At 34.7% G+C, this 12439-nt stretch overlaps 1 protein-coding gene across 2 annotated transcripts in view; it reads right to left on the bottom strand.

The window, feature by feature from the left end:
- The window catches only part of LOC123546794 (pyridine nucleotide-disulfide oxidoreductase domain-containing protein 2-like), a 61755-nt gene that overhangs the window by 16265 nt on the left and 33051 nt on the right, over positions 1–12439 (bottom strand). For both annotated transcript variants that reach the window (XM_053551104.1, XM_053551105.1), the window contains 3 exons: positions 11998–12129; positions 10111–10183; positions 7999–8155 (listed from right to left, as the gene is read on the bottom strand). In XM_053551104.1, coding sequence (XP_053407079.1) covers positions 7999–8155; positions 10111–10183; positions 11998–12129 — 362 coding nt within the window. The remainder of the gene's footprint in view (positions 1–7998; positions 8156–10110; positions 10184–11997; positions 12130–12439) is intronic.

Below are 12439 nucleotides of genomic sequence, written 5' to 3'. Positions count from 1 at the left end.
GAGGCTCGAACCAACATCGATGAGGAGCAAGTGATTTGAAGTCAGCAAACATTACATTTCTATGAACTCATTTCAAAATTGGTAATAACTGGCACTAAGTTAACTGTTCAGACAGTAATGAGGCTCTGCTGAGTTACTGCAAAACAGTTACCCAAGAGCCAGTTATTTCCATCCACACCTTCAGCTAAAGACAGATTTTATGATTTCATTCAAAAGCCTTACGCCTGGGTGTAAGACAAGGTTTTTCTACCACCGGTAAAAACAGGTAAAATCCTGTCCGGCATGCAAGAAATTTCTATCTGAGTTACTGACTTGCAGTTTAGGTTTCCACTTTACATGTTTATTCATACAGCAAATACTGACCACAGCCTCTGGCCATTGTGTTTATTGACAAATCAGAATAATCTCAATAGCCTTTGTAGTAGAGGGTCATTGAAGGGATTTTTTTTCATGAAATTATTTCTTAACCAGGTCAGCAAATTCTCATGCAAAGATTTTTTTAGAATTATCCCTACAAACAATGGTATAAAAACTGACAATGTCCTCTGGTAATCAAATATTTTGTTAACAAATCACACAGGAAGATTTTTAAAGTTTTTCCATGGCAACAGTTCTGCATGAAATTGAATTCTTTGCACAAGTTTGAAAAGGGACTACCTAGAAAACTATCATGACATTGTGAAGTTTGGCTGATACTGGCAAATTGGCTTGAAGAGCATTTAATACTCTGGTGAGTTAAACAAGAGATCACAGAGTGATCTTGGCGCCCACCAATGTGCCATTTTTGAGTGTTCCAAAATTTCAAGACTTACTGACTAGCTCAAGGTCAAATTTCATTTCCGTACACAACACTGTGCATGTGGTCCAAATTCGAAAGCTGTAGCTTGAGAAATGTGAAATAGGTCACTAGATCAATCTTAAGGTCAAAGTTTAATTCGGTACACAAAACTATGCAAGTGGTCCAAATTTGAAGGCTGTAGCCTGAGAAATGTGTAAGTAGGTCACTAGGTCAAAATCAAGGGTCAAATTTCACTTCAGAACACAAATCTATGCATGTGGTCTAAATTTGAAGCCTGTACCTTCAAAAATGTGAAAGTAGGTCACTAGGTCAATGTCAAGGTCAAAGTTTGTTTCGGTACACGATCCTATGCATGTGGTCTAAATTTGAAGCCTGTAGCTACAGAAATTTGAAAGTAGGTGACTAGGTCAATCTTAAGGTCAAAGTTCATTTCGGTACACAAAACTATGCATGTGGTCCAAATTTGAAGGCTGTAGCTTGAAAAATGTGAAAGTAGGTCACTAGGTCAAAATCAAGGGCAAATTTTATTTCAGAATACAGAACTATGCATGTGGTCCAAATTTGAAGCTTGTACCTTCAAAAATGTGAAAGTAGGTCACTAGGTCAATGTAAAGGTCAAAGTTTGTTTCGGTACATAAAACCATGCATGTGGGCCAAATTTGAAGGCTGTAGCTTGAGAAATGAGAAAGTAGGTCACTGGGTCAAAATCAAGGTCAAATTTCATTTCGGAACACAAAATTATGCATGTGGTCAAAATTTGAAGACTGTACCTTCAAAAATGTGAAAGTAGGTCACTAGGTCAATGTCAAGGTCAATGTTTTTTTTCGGTACACAAAACTATGCATGTGGTCCAAATCTGAAGGCTGTAGCTTGAGAAATGTGAAAGTAGGTCACTAGGTCAAAATCAATGTCAAATTTCATTTTGAAACACAGAACTATGCATATGGTCCAAATTTGACACCTGTACCTTCAAAAATGTGAAAGTAGGTCACTAGGTCAAAATCAAGGTCAAAGTTTTTTCAAGTGCACAAAACTATGCATGTGGTCCAAATTTGAAAGCTGTCAAATTCAAGGTCAACTCATGTCAAGGTTCATCTTGCCACTCAAAAATATACATGTGGTCCAAATTATTGACAAGAAGATTTTAAAAGCTTTTCCCTATATAAGTCTATATGAACCATGTGACCCCCGGGGCATGGCCATATTTGACCCTAGGGGGATAATTTGAACAAACTTGGTAGAGAACCACTAGATGATGCTACATTACAAGTATCAAAGCCCTAGGCTTTGTGGTTTGGACAAGAAGATTTTCAAAGTTTTTCCCTATATAAGTCTATGTAAACCATATGACCCCCAGGGTGGGGCCATATTTGACCCTAGGGGTATAATTTGAATAATCTTAGTTGAAGACCACCAGATGATGTCACATACAAAATATCAAAGCCCTAGGCCCTGTGGTTTTGGACAAGAGGTTTTTCAAAGTTTTTCCCTATATAAGTCTACATAAACCATGTGACCCCCCGGGGCGGGGCCATAATTGACCCCAGAGAATTAATTTGAATCATCTTGGTAGAGGACCACTAGATGATGCTTCATACCAAATATCAAAGCCCTAGGCTCTGTGGTTTTGGACAAGAAGGTTTTCAAAGTGTTTCCCTATATAAATCTATGTAAAGTATAGAAATAAACAAAGGGCCATAACTCACTCATAAATTGTTGAACCAGTCTGATTTTCAGAGGGACACAACTAGGGTACCAGTACATCATTCTGACAAAGTTTGGTCAAAATCCCCCCAGTAGTTTCTCAGGAGATGCGATAACAAGAAATTGTTAACGGACAGACGGACGGAATGACGGACAACGGACACAGAGTGATTTTAATAGCCCATCATCTGATGATGGTGGGCTAAAAATGAACAAGAAATATCGGTAAAATGGACAGATGCTCCCTGAAATTTGCATATTAACCTTGAAGGTCATACAAGAACTATTTGTGTAAAATTATTTTAAAATCGGACTAGCAGTTTCACACAAGAAGATTTTTAAAGTTTCCACTATATACATATAGGGAAAAGTGACCGTGCCCCCTGGCAGCCATGTTTTTTGACAAATCGATAAAATCTGATTAATCTTGATAGAGGGTCACACTAGGACCATTTGTGTAAAATTATTCTAAAATTGAGCTAGCAGTTTCACACAATAAAATTTTTAAAGTTTCCACTTTATACATTTAGGGAAAAGTGACCACGCCCTCTGGCGGCCATGTTTTTTTGACGAATCAAAGTATCGACCTTTGACCTCTAAGTGTGACCTTGACTTTAAACCTAGGACCTGGTTCTTGCATATGACACTCCATCTCATGATGGTTAACAACTGTGCCGAGTTACATCAAAATCCCTCTATGCATGAAGAAGAAATGTTCTGGACAAAGTCATTCTTGAATCTGACCTTTGACCTCTAAGTGTGACCTTGACATTAGACGACCTGGTTCTTATGCATGACACTCCTCATGATGGTGAACATTTGTGCCAAGTTACGTCAAAATCCCTCCATGCATGAAGAAGATATGCTCCGGACAAAGTTTGTGAACGTTACCGCTCTCCCACCAGGGACGTTCCCAAAATATGTCTCATTTTTCAAACAGGCATATAAAGAAAGAAAAACCAAATCGTAACTTTGACCTTGCAGCTAGGGGTCTGGGTCTCAACTCATTAAAGAGGACATCTGTGCAAAGTAATTTTAAAATCCCTTGATGAATGACAGAGTAACTGACTGGACAACAAACAGACCATGTTAACCTTTAACCTCTAAGTGTGACCTTGACCTTAGAGCTAGGGGTCCGGGTCTTGTGCATGACATATTGTCTTATTGTGGAGAACATTTATGCCAAGTAACTTCAAAATCCCTTGATAAAATGGCAGAGTTATGGACAGGACACAAAACAGATCTTGTTACTCTTCAACCTCTAAGTGTGAACTTGACCTTGGAGCTAGGGGTCTGGGTCTTACGCATGACAAATCATCTCATTATAGGGAACATTTGTGCAATCCCTTGATGAATGGCAGAGTTGTGAACCAGAAATGAAATAGACCCTGTCAACCTTTGACCTCTAAGTGTAACCTTGACCTTAGAGCTAGGGCTCTGGGTCTTGCACATGACATGTCATCTCATTATGGGGAACATTAATTTTGTGCCAGGTAATTTCAAAATCCCTTGATGAATGGCAGAGTTATGGACTGGACAATAAAAGGCCCTGTTAACATTTGACCTCTAAGTGTGACCTTGAACTTAGAGTTAGGGGTCTAGGTCTTGCACACGACATGTCGTCTCATTATGGGGAACATTTATGTCATGTTATTTCAAAATCCCTTGATGGATGGCAGAGTTATGAACCAGACACAAAGTGTGACAGACGGATAGATGGACAAACGCAGCCTAATGTTCCCCATTTTTTCTTCCAAAAAGGCAGGGGACAATTATCAGTCCATAACAGCTGAACAAGTTGTAAATTTGAAGCAACACTGGGGTAATTGGGGTTGAAAAATATATAAATGCCGACTTTCCTAAAATTTCTTCACTATGCATTATTAAGTAAGGAACATTTTCTTTAAATTACAAGGAGAATGCATGACCTTTTTTAAGGGAAAATATTACAATTATTGGGGAAAATATAGCTATTTTTGACTAGAGGCTGTTAAAATCAGTAAAACTAGAATTGTGTGCACTGGACACAGATGCCCCCACATACTGTGCCATCCTCTAAATAGCAAAGTTTTAAGTACAGACCATCTTCAAATGAAGAATGTTCGACTAAAAGTTTTAAGCAAATTGTATTCAGATAAGTTTGTGCATCTGAGCAACTTTGAATCCATTCCTTCAAAAAGTGTATGAGGAGTTGAACACACTAAATTTCTTCACTATGGCTTATTTTGTGAAACTGAGAAAGGGCCATAATTTTAGTAAAAATAGCCACAGAAAAAGAGTCAATTGTTTATGGTGATCTTCACATCAAGGCCCTTCATCTGTGAAACTTTCAAGCATATCTTTTCAATAGCGTTTGAGGAGGTTGACACATAATTTTTTCTCTATATTCTATATAGCAAAACTATCAAAGGGTCATAACTGCTGTAAAAATAGCCACAGAAAAAATTCCTTCCTTTATGGTCATCTGCACATCAAGTTTGTTAAACTGTGAAATTTTGAAGCAAATCAGCAGTTAGTGTGGGCAGACTTGGACACACAAGATTTAAGGACCAAACAAAACAGATTAATAAATAATGTTTATAGTACATCCATAATCCAAATTAAACTTACCATTTAGAATATCTGCCTCTCTTTACCTCTAGTTATGCCCCATTTATACAATTAGTACCCTCAAAGTTAATGTTTGTATAGTGCATCTATCATCCCAGCTCTGAACATCTGCCTCCCTTTGCTTCTAGGAAAGGCTCATTTATGTAGTAAGTATCCTCAAAGTTAATACTGTAAAATCATTTAATTTTGTGGGCATGACATTTCATGGTTTTGGTCAAAACAGCAATTTCATGGGGATATGAATTCATGGATATCAACTTTTGAACACAAAATGAATGTAAATTTTGCTTGTTTGTTGGAATTAAATTTCGTGGATTGACTCAACCAGGAAAATTAGTCCCCAAATATTAATGATTTCACAGTTTGTATATTACATCTATGATTTCTATAATTGTACTTACTGTTTTGAATGTGCCTACCTTTCCCTCTAGGTATGCCTCATTAAGTATTTAGTATCCACACAATAAATGTGTGTAGTACATCTTTTATCTCAAAAAAACTTACAGTCTTGAAAATCTGCCCCTCTTTGCCTAATGAATGCAGTAAGCAAAGCTAGTTAATGTGTGCAGTACGTGTTGCAGACTTTAAAGATCTTGGCTTTTTGAATATTGAATACAGGTGTAGACAACTGAGACTGAATCATGTCTATAAGATTTTCCATAACAAGTCTCCCAGTTACATGCATGAACACTTTACAAAATGCAGTGATATCCATTCTTACTGGAGCAGATCACATTTAATTTTTTATACGCCACAAGTCGATGGGCTTACATCAAATTCATTTTATTACAATGCAATTTAGGATTGGAATAAGTTACCAGCTGACATAAAATCAGAAAAGTCCAAGGCTACTTTTAAGAAACTTTTAAAGAAACATCTATTAACAGAAGTGGAAAGAGATGAGAAATCTTTATATATATATTTTTAACTGGTTTTGTTTTAACATTTTTATGGTATTTTTATGAAATCAGTGTTTAGTATTTGTGTTATCATGTCAATTCGTGTAGAAAGTTATTAGACTCTTAGTTTCTGCATATGTTTGTATCATGGTGTCATTGATTTTGTAAGACCTATGTAATATGCTTTTGACACAAACACCTAAATCTTTAACGTCACTCATAATATCATGACTTGTTAACACCTTTGTACTGTTTTAAAACTAGAGCTATCACTAAAGGTGATGAATGTACCCCCCGTATGCACTGACACAGTACATTGCAATTTGACGCACACAAGAGTGCATAATTATATGGACTGTATGTATATAGACTGTATGTATACAGTACAGTAACAAAAAAACAAACTCCCATAACACTGCAGAATATTTATCTAAAAGAACGTAACATGCACCATGCACAACTAGGTTTGGTACTGATCACTTGTGTGAAGTTTCATTAAATTGTGTGCAAGGCTTCGGAAGATAAGGCGCGTACAAGATTGCATATGCAGACTGTATGTACATAGTATGTTAACAAGGAACAAAGTCCCGTAACTCTGCAATTTTTGTCGTTGAAAGAACCTAACATGCCCCATGCACAACTACTGTTGTAACTGATCACTTGTGTGAAGTTTCATTAAACTGTGTCAAGGGGATGAGAGGAGATGGTGCGCACAAGATTGTGTCTATGTATATAGTATAGTAACAAAAAACAAAGTCCCGTAACTCTGCAAAGTTTTTTTCTAAAAGAACCTAACATGCCCAATGCACAACAACTGTTGTTACTGATCACTTGTGTGAAGTTTCATTAAATTGTGTTAAGGGGATGAGGAGAGATGGTGCGCACAAGGTTGTGTCTATGTATATAGTATAGTAACAAAAAACAAAGTCCCGTAATCTGCAATTTTTTTTTCTGAAAGAACCTAACATGCCCCATGCAAAACTACTGTTGTTACTGATCACTTGTGAGAAGTTTCATTAAATTGTGTCAAGGGGATGAGGAGAGATGGTGCGCACAAGGTTGTGTCTATGAACAAGTAAGATACAAAACAAAAAACCGTAAATCCCCTACAATTTTTTTTTCTGAAAGAAACCCCTTTAAACATGCCCATGCAAAACTACTTTGTTTATGATCACTTTAGAATTTCATTAAAATTTAGTCACTAGGATGGAGAGATGGTGCGCACAAGATTGTGTCTACGGACGGACAGACAGACAGATGGACAGACAGACAGACAACCTGAAACCAGTATACCCACCCTTACAAGTTTGTTTTCGGGGGGTACAATGGAATGTATCTACCTCTCTATAATATGTAATATGACAATGTAAGATCATTATCTTATGATTTCATTATCACTTTTATACCATCATGTGACAGTTCTACGAAGAGTAATTAGTCACTTAAGATCTAAATGTGACAGCATGGACCCCATTGGAAATAAGTTTTTGCATGTAAATTTCGAAGCTTTACGGGCAATCCAGTGCACTATCTTCTATTTGAAATTATAAATACTGAAACAAGTATTACAACTATCTAGAGGTGATATCGATATCTTTTACATTTTTTGTTTCAGTAACTATATATTCAAAACAAGAATAACATCCTGTGATAAACTATAATCAACATTATATGATAGATGACTTTAATATTACAACTGTGATATCTGTGAAATACTGTGATAATTTATTATGCTATGTAATTTGTATTGACATGAAGTGCACAAATAAAATTATTATTATTACATCTTTTATCTCAAATTAACTTGCAGTCTTGAATATCTGCCTCTCTTTGCCTCTAGGAATGCCTCGTTTAGTTAGTATCCTAACACTAAATGTGTATTGTACATCTATGATTCTCTTTACCTCTACATATGCCTCATTAATATGTAGTTAATACCCTCACAATTAATGTATATATTACATCTAAAATCTCAGCTAAACTTACCGTTTTGAATATTTGCCTCTCTTTGCTTCCAGGTATGCCTCATTTATGTAATTAGTATCTTCACAGTTAATGTGTATGGTACATCTATGATGAGGCATCACAGAATCCTCAGTGGTGTTTGGATCAGCAAGGAAGTTCGGGATCTTGTTCACAGCAACTGCAACAGGAATACTCTCTCATGTATTTCAGTAAACTTAAGAAGTGTATTTGCATGTTCATAATTTTGATGGGGTTAATTAAGAAATAATTTATAGCAAAAGAGTGCTTTAACACTATTTATGCAAGATGGGTGGTTATACGTTGGGCGCAATAATTTCACTCGGGCTGCGCCCTCGTGAAATTATTTGAACGACATATTACCACCCGAGTGTATAAATAGTGTTAAAGCATGCTTGTGCTATAAATTATTTCGATTCTAATATGCCCTTAATTTCAAACACTAGATAAAATATAGAAGCGCTCTTTCTTGGTCGCAACAAAACATTTGACGTCACCGCACGTACACGGGACCTCACTCTAGCATAGGAGTGTTTTAACAGAGACAAGCATATTAGAATACCATTTTTAAAATGCACTTTACTTCTTTAACGTTATCTTATAAACACACAGGAATTAAAGGTCCGTCAAAATTATTCTAATTCAAGTCTTCTTCTCTGCAAATAAATGACAACTTTTCTACATGAAAATCAGGTTGAAGATGGATTACTGAAGATGATATACCTTTGGTTATTATTTAACAAACTAAGTATTTACTAAGCTTTGGCCCTATGTTACTGTGATTGTATCAATTCCAAACAGTGAGTATATACAGAACAGGCTAAACATGAGCTTCAAGTATCATCAAATAAAATGCAGCCTGTGGTAATAACCATCAAATAATTCAGATTTACTTGCATAAAATCTCAACAGTCTTGCCAAAAATGGCTGTTTTGTGGAGACTTCCAATTCACGAGTTTCAATATTTATTAAGGTTAAAAAAACAGAGCAGTGATAACTATCATTTTTTCATTGGGATTTAAAGTTTGTGAACTGACGCAACCATGAATCAAACTATCTATGATTTTACAGTAATGAGTATTCACAACTTTTAAATTTGCTACTTTTTGAAGAAACAGCAGTTTTTTTTCTATGCTCAGCCTGTCTATCTAATGTCGGTATCATTGTTACATCTAACATCTAACATGAGCTGTCTAATGAAACCTATTTACATGCAAAACTTTTGTGATGTCAATGTAGACAAAAATTTCAAGGGGTTGAGCTAAAACTAACTGAAAAATTTCAGATAGTCCAGCAAACTATAGGTGGAAATCTCAACAGGCAATCATTACATTGTTAAACTTGCATAGCAGTTGCTGTATTTCTTGTATGTATAGGCACAATGATGCACATTGTGAAATAAATAATACAGCTTTTATTGTCAGAGGACAGCATTGCTTGACTGTTCTAGAGCCTTGCTTCTAATGAAAGTTTGAGGATGAATATATATACATAGTAAAAAAGGGGGCATAATTTTGTAAAATTCCAAAACAGAGTTTTTAAACCTGTCAAATCATCAGAGTGAACAAGTGTATTAAGTTCCAATCCATTTCCATAACTGGACGCGGAGATACCAGCTTACAAACAACAACTTACTATAGCCAAAAAAGGTGTATAATTTTGTTAAAAGCAAAACAGAGTTATGGAAACTGTGCATTGTCTCTCAGTTCATCAAAGTGACTAAATGTGTGAGGTTTTAGTCCATTCTCACAAGTGGTTACTGAGACACCAGCTTTGTACAAAAACCAAATCAGAATGCCAATGTATAAGTAAGTGCAACAGCCTTATCTATTCTCAGCAATCTCAAGTTAAAAATGATGAATTGTAGAATCTCCGATTATTTGAAATTAAAATAGTTGCAGCAATTACTGCGAAACCATAACTACTGACAGGGGACTTTTTTTAGTCCATGAAATTAACTGCAAACCAACAGGTAAAATACCAATTTTTAAATTTTTTTTTGAAATCTGAATTTCACAAATTCATGCCTTCAATAATAGCCAATTTGGCAAAAACTATGGACTTGTGTGCCTTGAAATTATTTGATTTTACAGAATATACAGACATGCAGCGTACCATTTATTTTTGTCACTGGAGAATCATAGTTGAATAATTTAACTTCATCTTTAACATCTGAAGGCAAGGTATCCTGAAAAGAAAAAACAATTTACTTAACCGTGTAACCGTTTTCGCAAAAAAGTCAATAGACATATCAATTTAAATGTAAAATACTCTTATCAAGTATCATATGTATAAAGCTATCACAACTTTCATGTATATTTCATCAATCAATACAACAAAATAGCAAAACCGAATAAACTTTATTTATCATAACAAAGGAAGGGAGACTAATCTTAAAAAAAAAGTGAGACTGATTTATTATCACAAGACAGAGATTGACACAGTCAGAGTCTAAATAATTTATGAAACCAGTCTTCCACTGGGAAAGCTATTGTTATTACTTTCTTATACTGTAAAACTTGCATTTCTCATATTAACATAAGCAATACTACAATTTCAAAAGCGTTAATAAAACTCCTATATCAAGAAAGTTATTAGTAAATCTATACATATACTAGAACATTCAGTTTATATTAGATTTTAGCCGATTGAAATTTAAGACATTCCATATCTGATGACAAAACACAAACTGAAGATAAATGTCAAATCTAAGCTTCTAAAGTTGTAGCAATGCAATGAAAAGGCATATTTCAAGTTTATTTAGCAGACCTATTCATTTCATTTTAATAACATAACATATGATGTATTATTTAAATGCTGTAGAATTTGAAATTTTTGACAAGCAAGGACTTCATCATTTTTGAAAATAGAATAAGTATGCAAGAATATTCATGACATATGGTCAACTGGTGAAATTTAAAAAGCTTCTTATAGCAATAGTTATAATTAATTAGCTTTGTATCGGGAAATATGTACGAGTTCTGTAGCGGAAATACTGCGCGAATTTAGGAGTGCAATATTCCTCCGCTAAAGAATGAGTGTATATTTTCCTGATGAAAAGGTAATAACCTTTCTATTACATACGTATCTAAACTTTTAAATGTAACGTAAGTATAATGTTTTTGTTCAATAGCCTGAATAAGATTGACAATACTGAACTAAGTAAAAGAATTTATGCAAAGACTCGCATTAAATTAAGTCAAACACCCGATATGAAAATCAGGCAACAGTGTATGGAAAAATATTGACGTTTCTGGTACCATTGTAACTTAACGGGGAATAGAAATGAGTATGTAATAACTGGACTTTCTAGGGTGTTTTATTTCAAATATACAGTGACATCGCTGAATATAAGTTATTCTAATATTATGCTTGTTTCTGTTAAAACATGCTTACGCTAAAATGATGTTACGTTAACATGCGATGACATCAATATTTTTGCTGCAACAAAGAAAGAGCGCTACTATATTTTATCTGCTGTTTTATATTAAAAGTATATTAGAATTGAAATAATGTATAGCCAAATCGTGTTTGTCTTGAACTAATACACTCAAATTGGTTATACGTCCGTGGAATAATTCACTTGGGCTAAACCCTTGTGAAATTATTCCACGGACGTATAACCTATTTTTCGTGCATTAATTAGTTAAAACACAAGATTTTCTATACATTATTTCCTAAATCAGGTAAATTTTACAACAAGATGCTGTTACAGCAAATTTCCAGTACAACAAGCATTTGAGTTTCACCTGTTCTGCAGTTAGACTGTACTGTATTTAACTCTGAATAATTTTTTAAGTCAAAGCTCAACTTACTTTTACATCTGACTATGATACACCAAGCATTTAGAAACACAAACCATTGATGTTAATCTGTAAAATCTGTTAAAACAATTGCACTATGGGGCTAACATGTGAGACATATACAACTGTTTACACGTATATCAATAATATCACATTCACCAGTCTTTATTTTCACAAAAGTGGATAGTTTCTAATTTACCTTAGGTAAAAGGTCAAGGAAAGTGACCTTTGGAGTGGCATTTGAAAGAATGACTTTTGACCTGATTTCTGTCCCGTCATCAAGTACAATGCCAACAGCTTCATCATTCTGTGTAATTATCTTGCTCACTGGCTGAAGAAAAATACTATAAATAATAAATGAAACATTTTGGTTATTACATATAAGAGCTCAGTATATGCCCCATGTCAAGGAATAAAATTTATTATACACCTAATTCTGTCATACATACAGTTTGTATTTCACAACTAATTACGATCAGGCTGAAAAAAAATCAGTATTGAACCTTTCGTATTTTATGTTGCTGGACTACTTGCATTTAATATGTATGACCTGACACAGTTCTATAAATAGTAAACACAAAATCTACACTCAGTTATATTTTAACATTGATAAACATTAAAGATTTTCTTCAATAATGAAA

This window comes from Mercenaria mercenaria, chromosome 9 (assembly GCF_021730395.1).
Source record: "Mercenaria mercenaria strain notata chromosome 9, MADL_Memer_1, whole genome shotgun sequence".
Lineage (NCBI taxonomy): Eukaryota > Metazoa > Mollusca > Bivalvia > Venerida > Veneridae > Mercenaria > Mercenaria mercenaria.
This window is presented reverse-complemented; position numbering and strand designations above follow the sequence as displayed.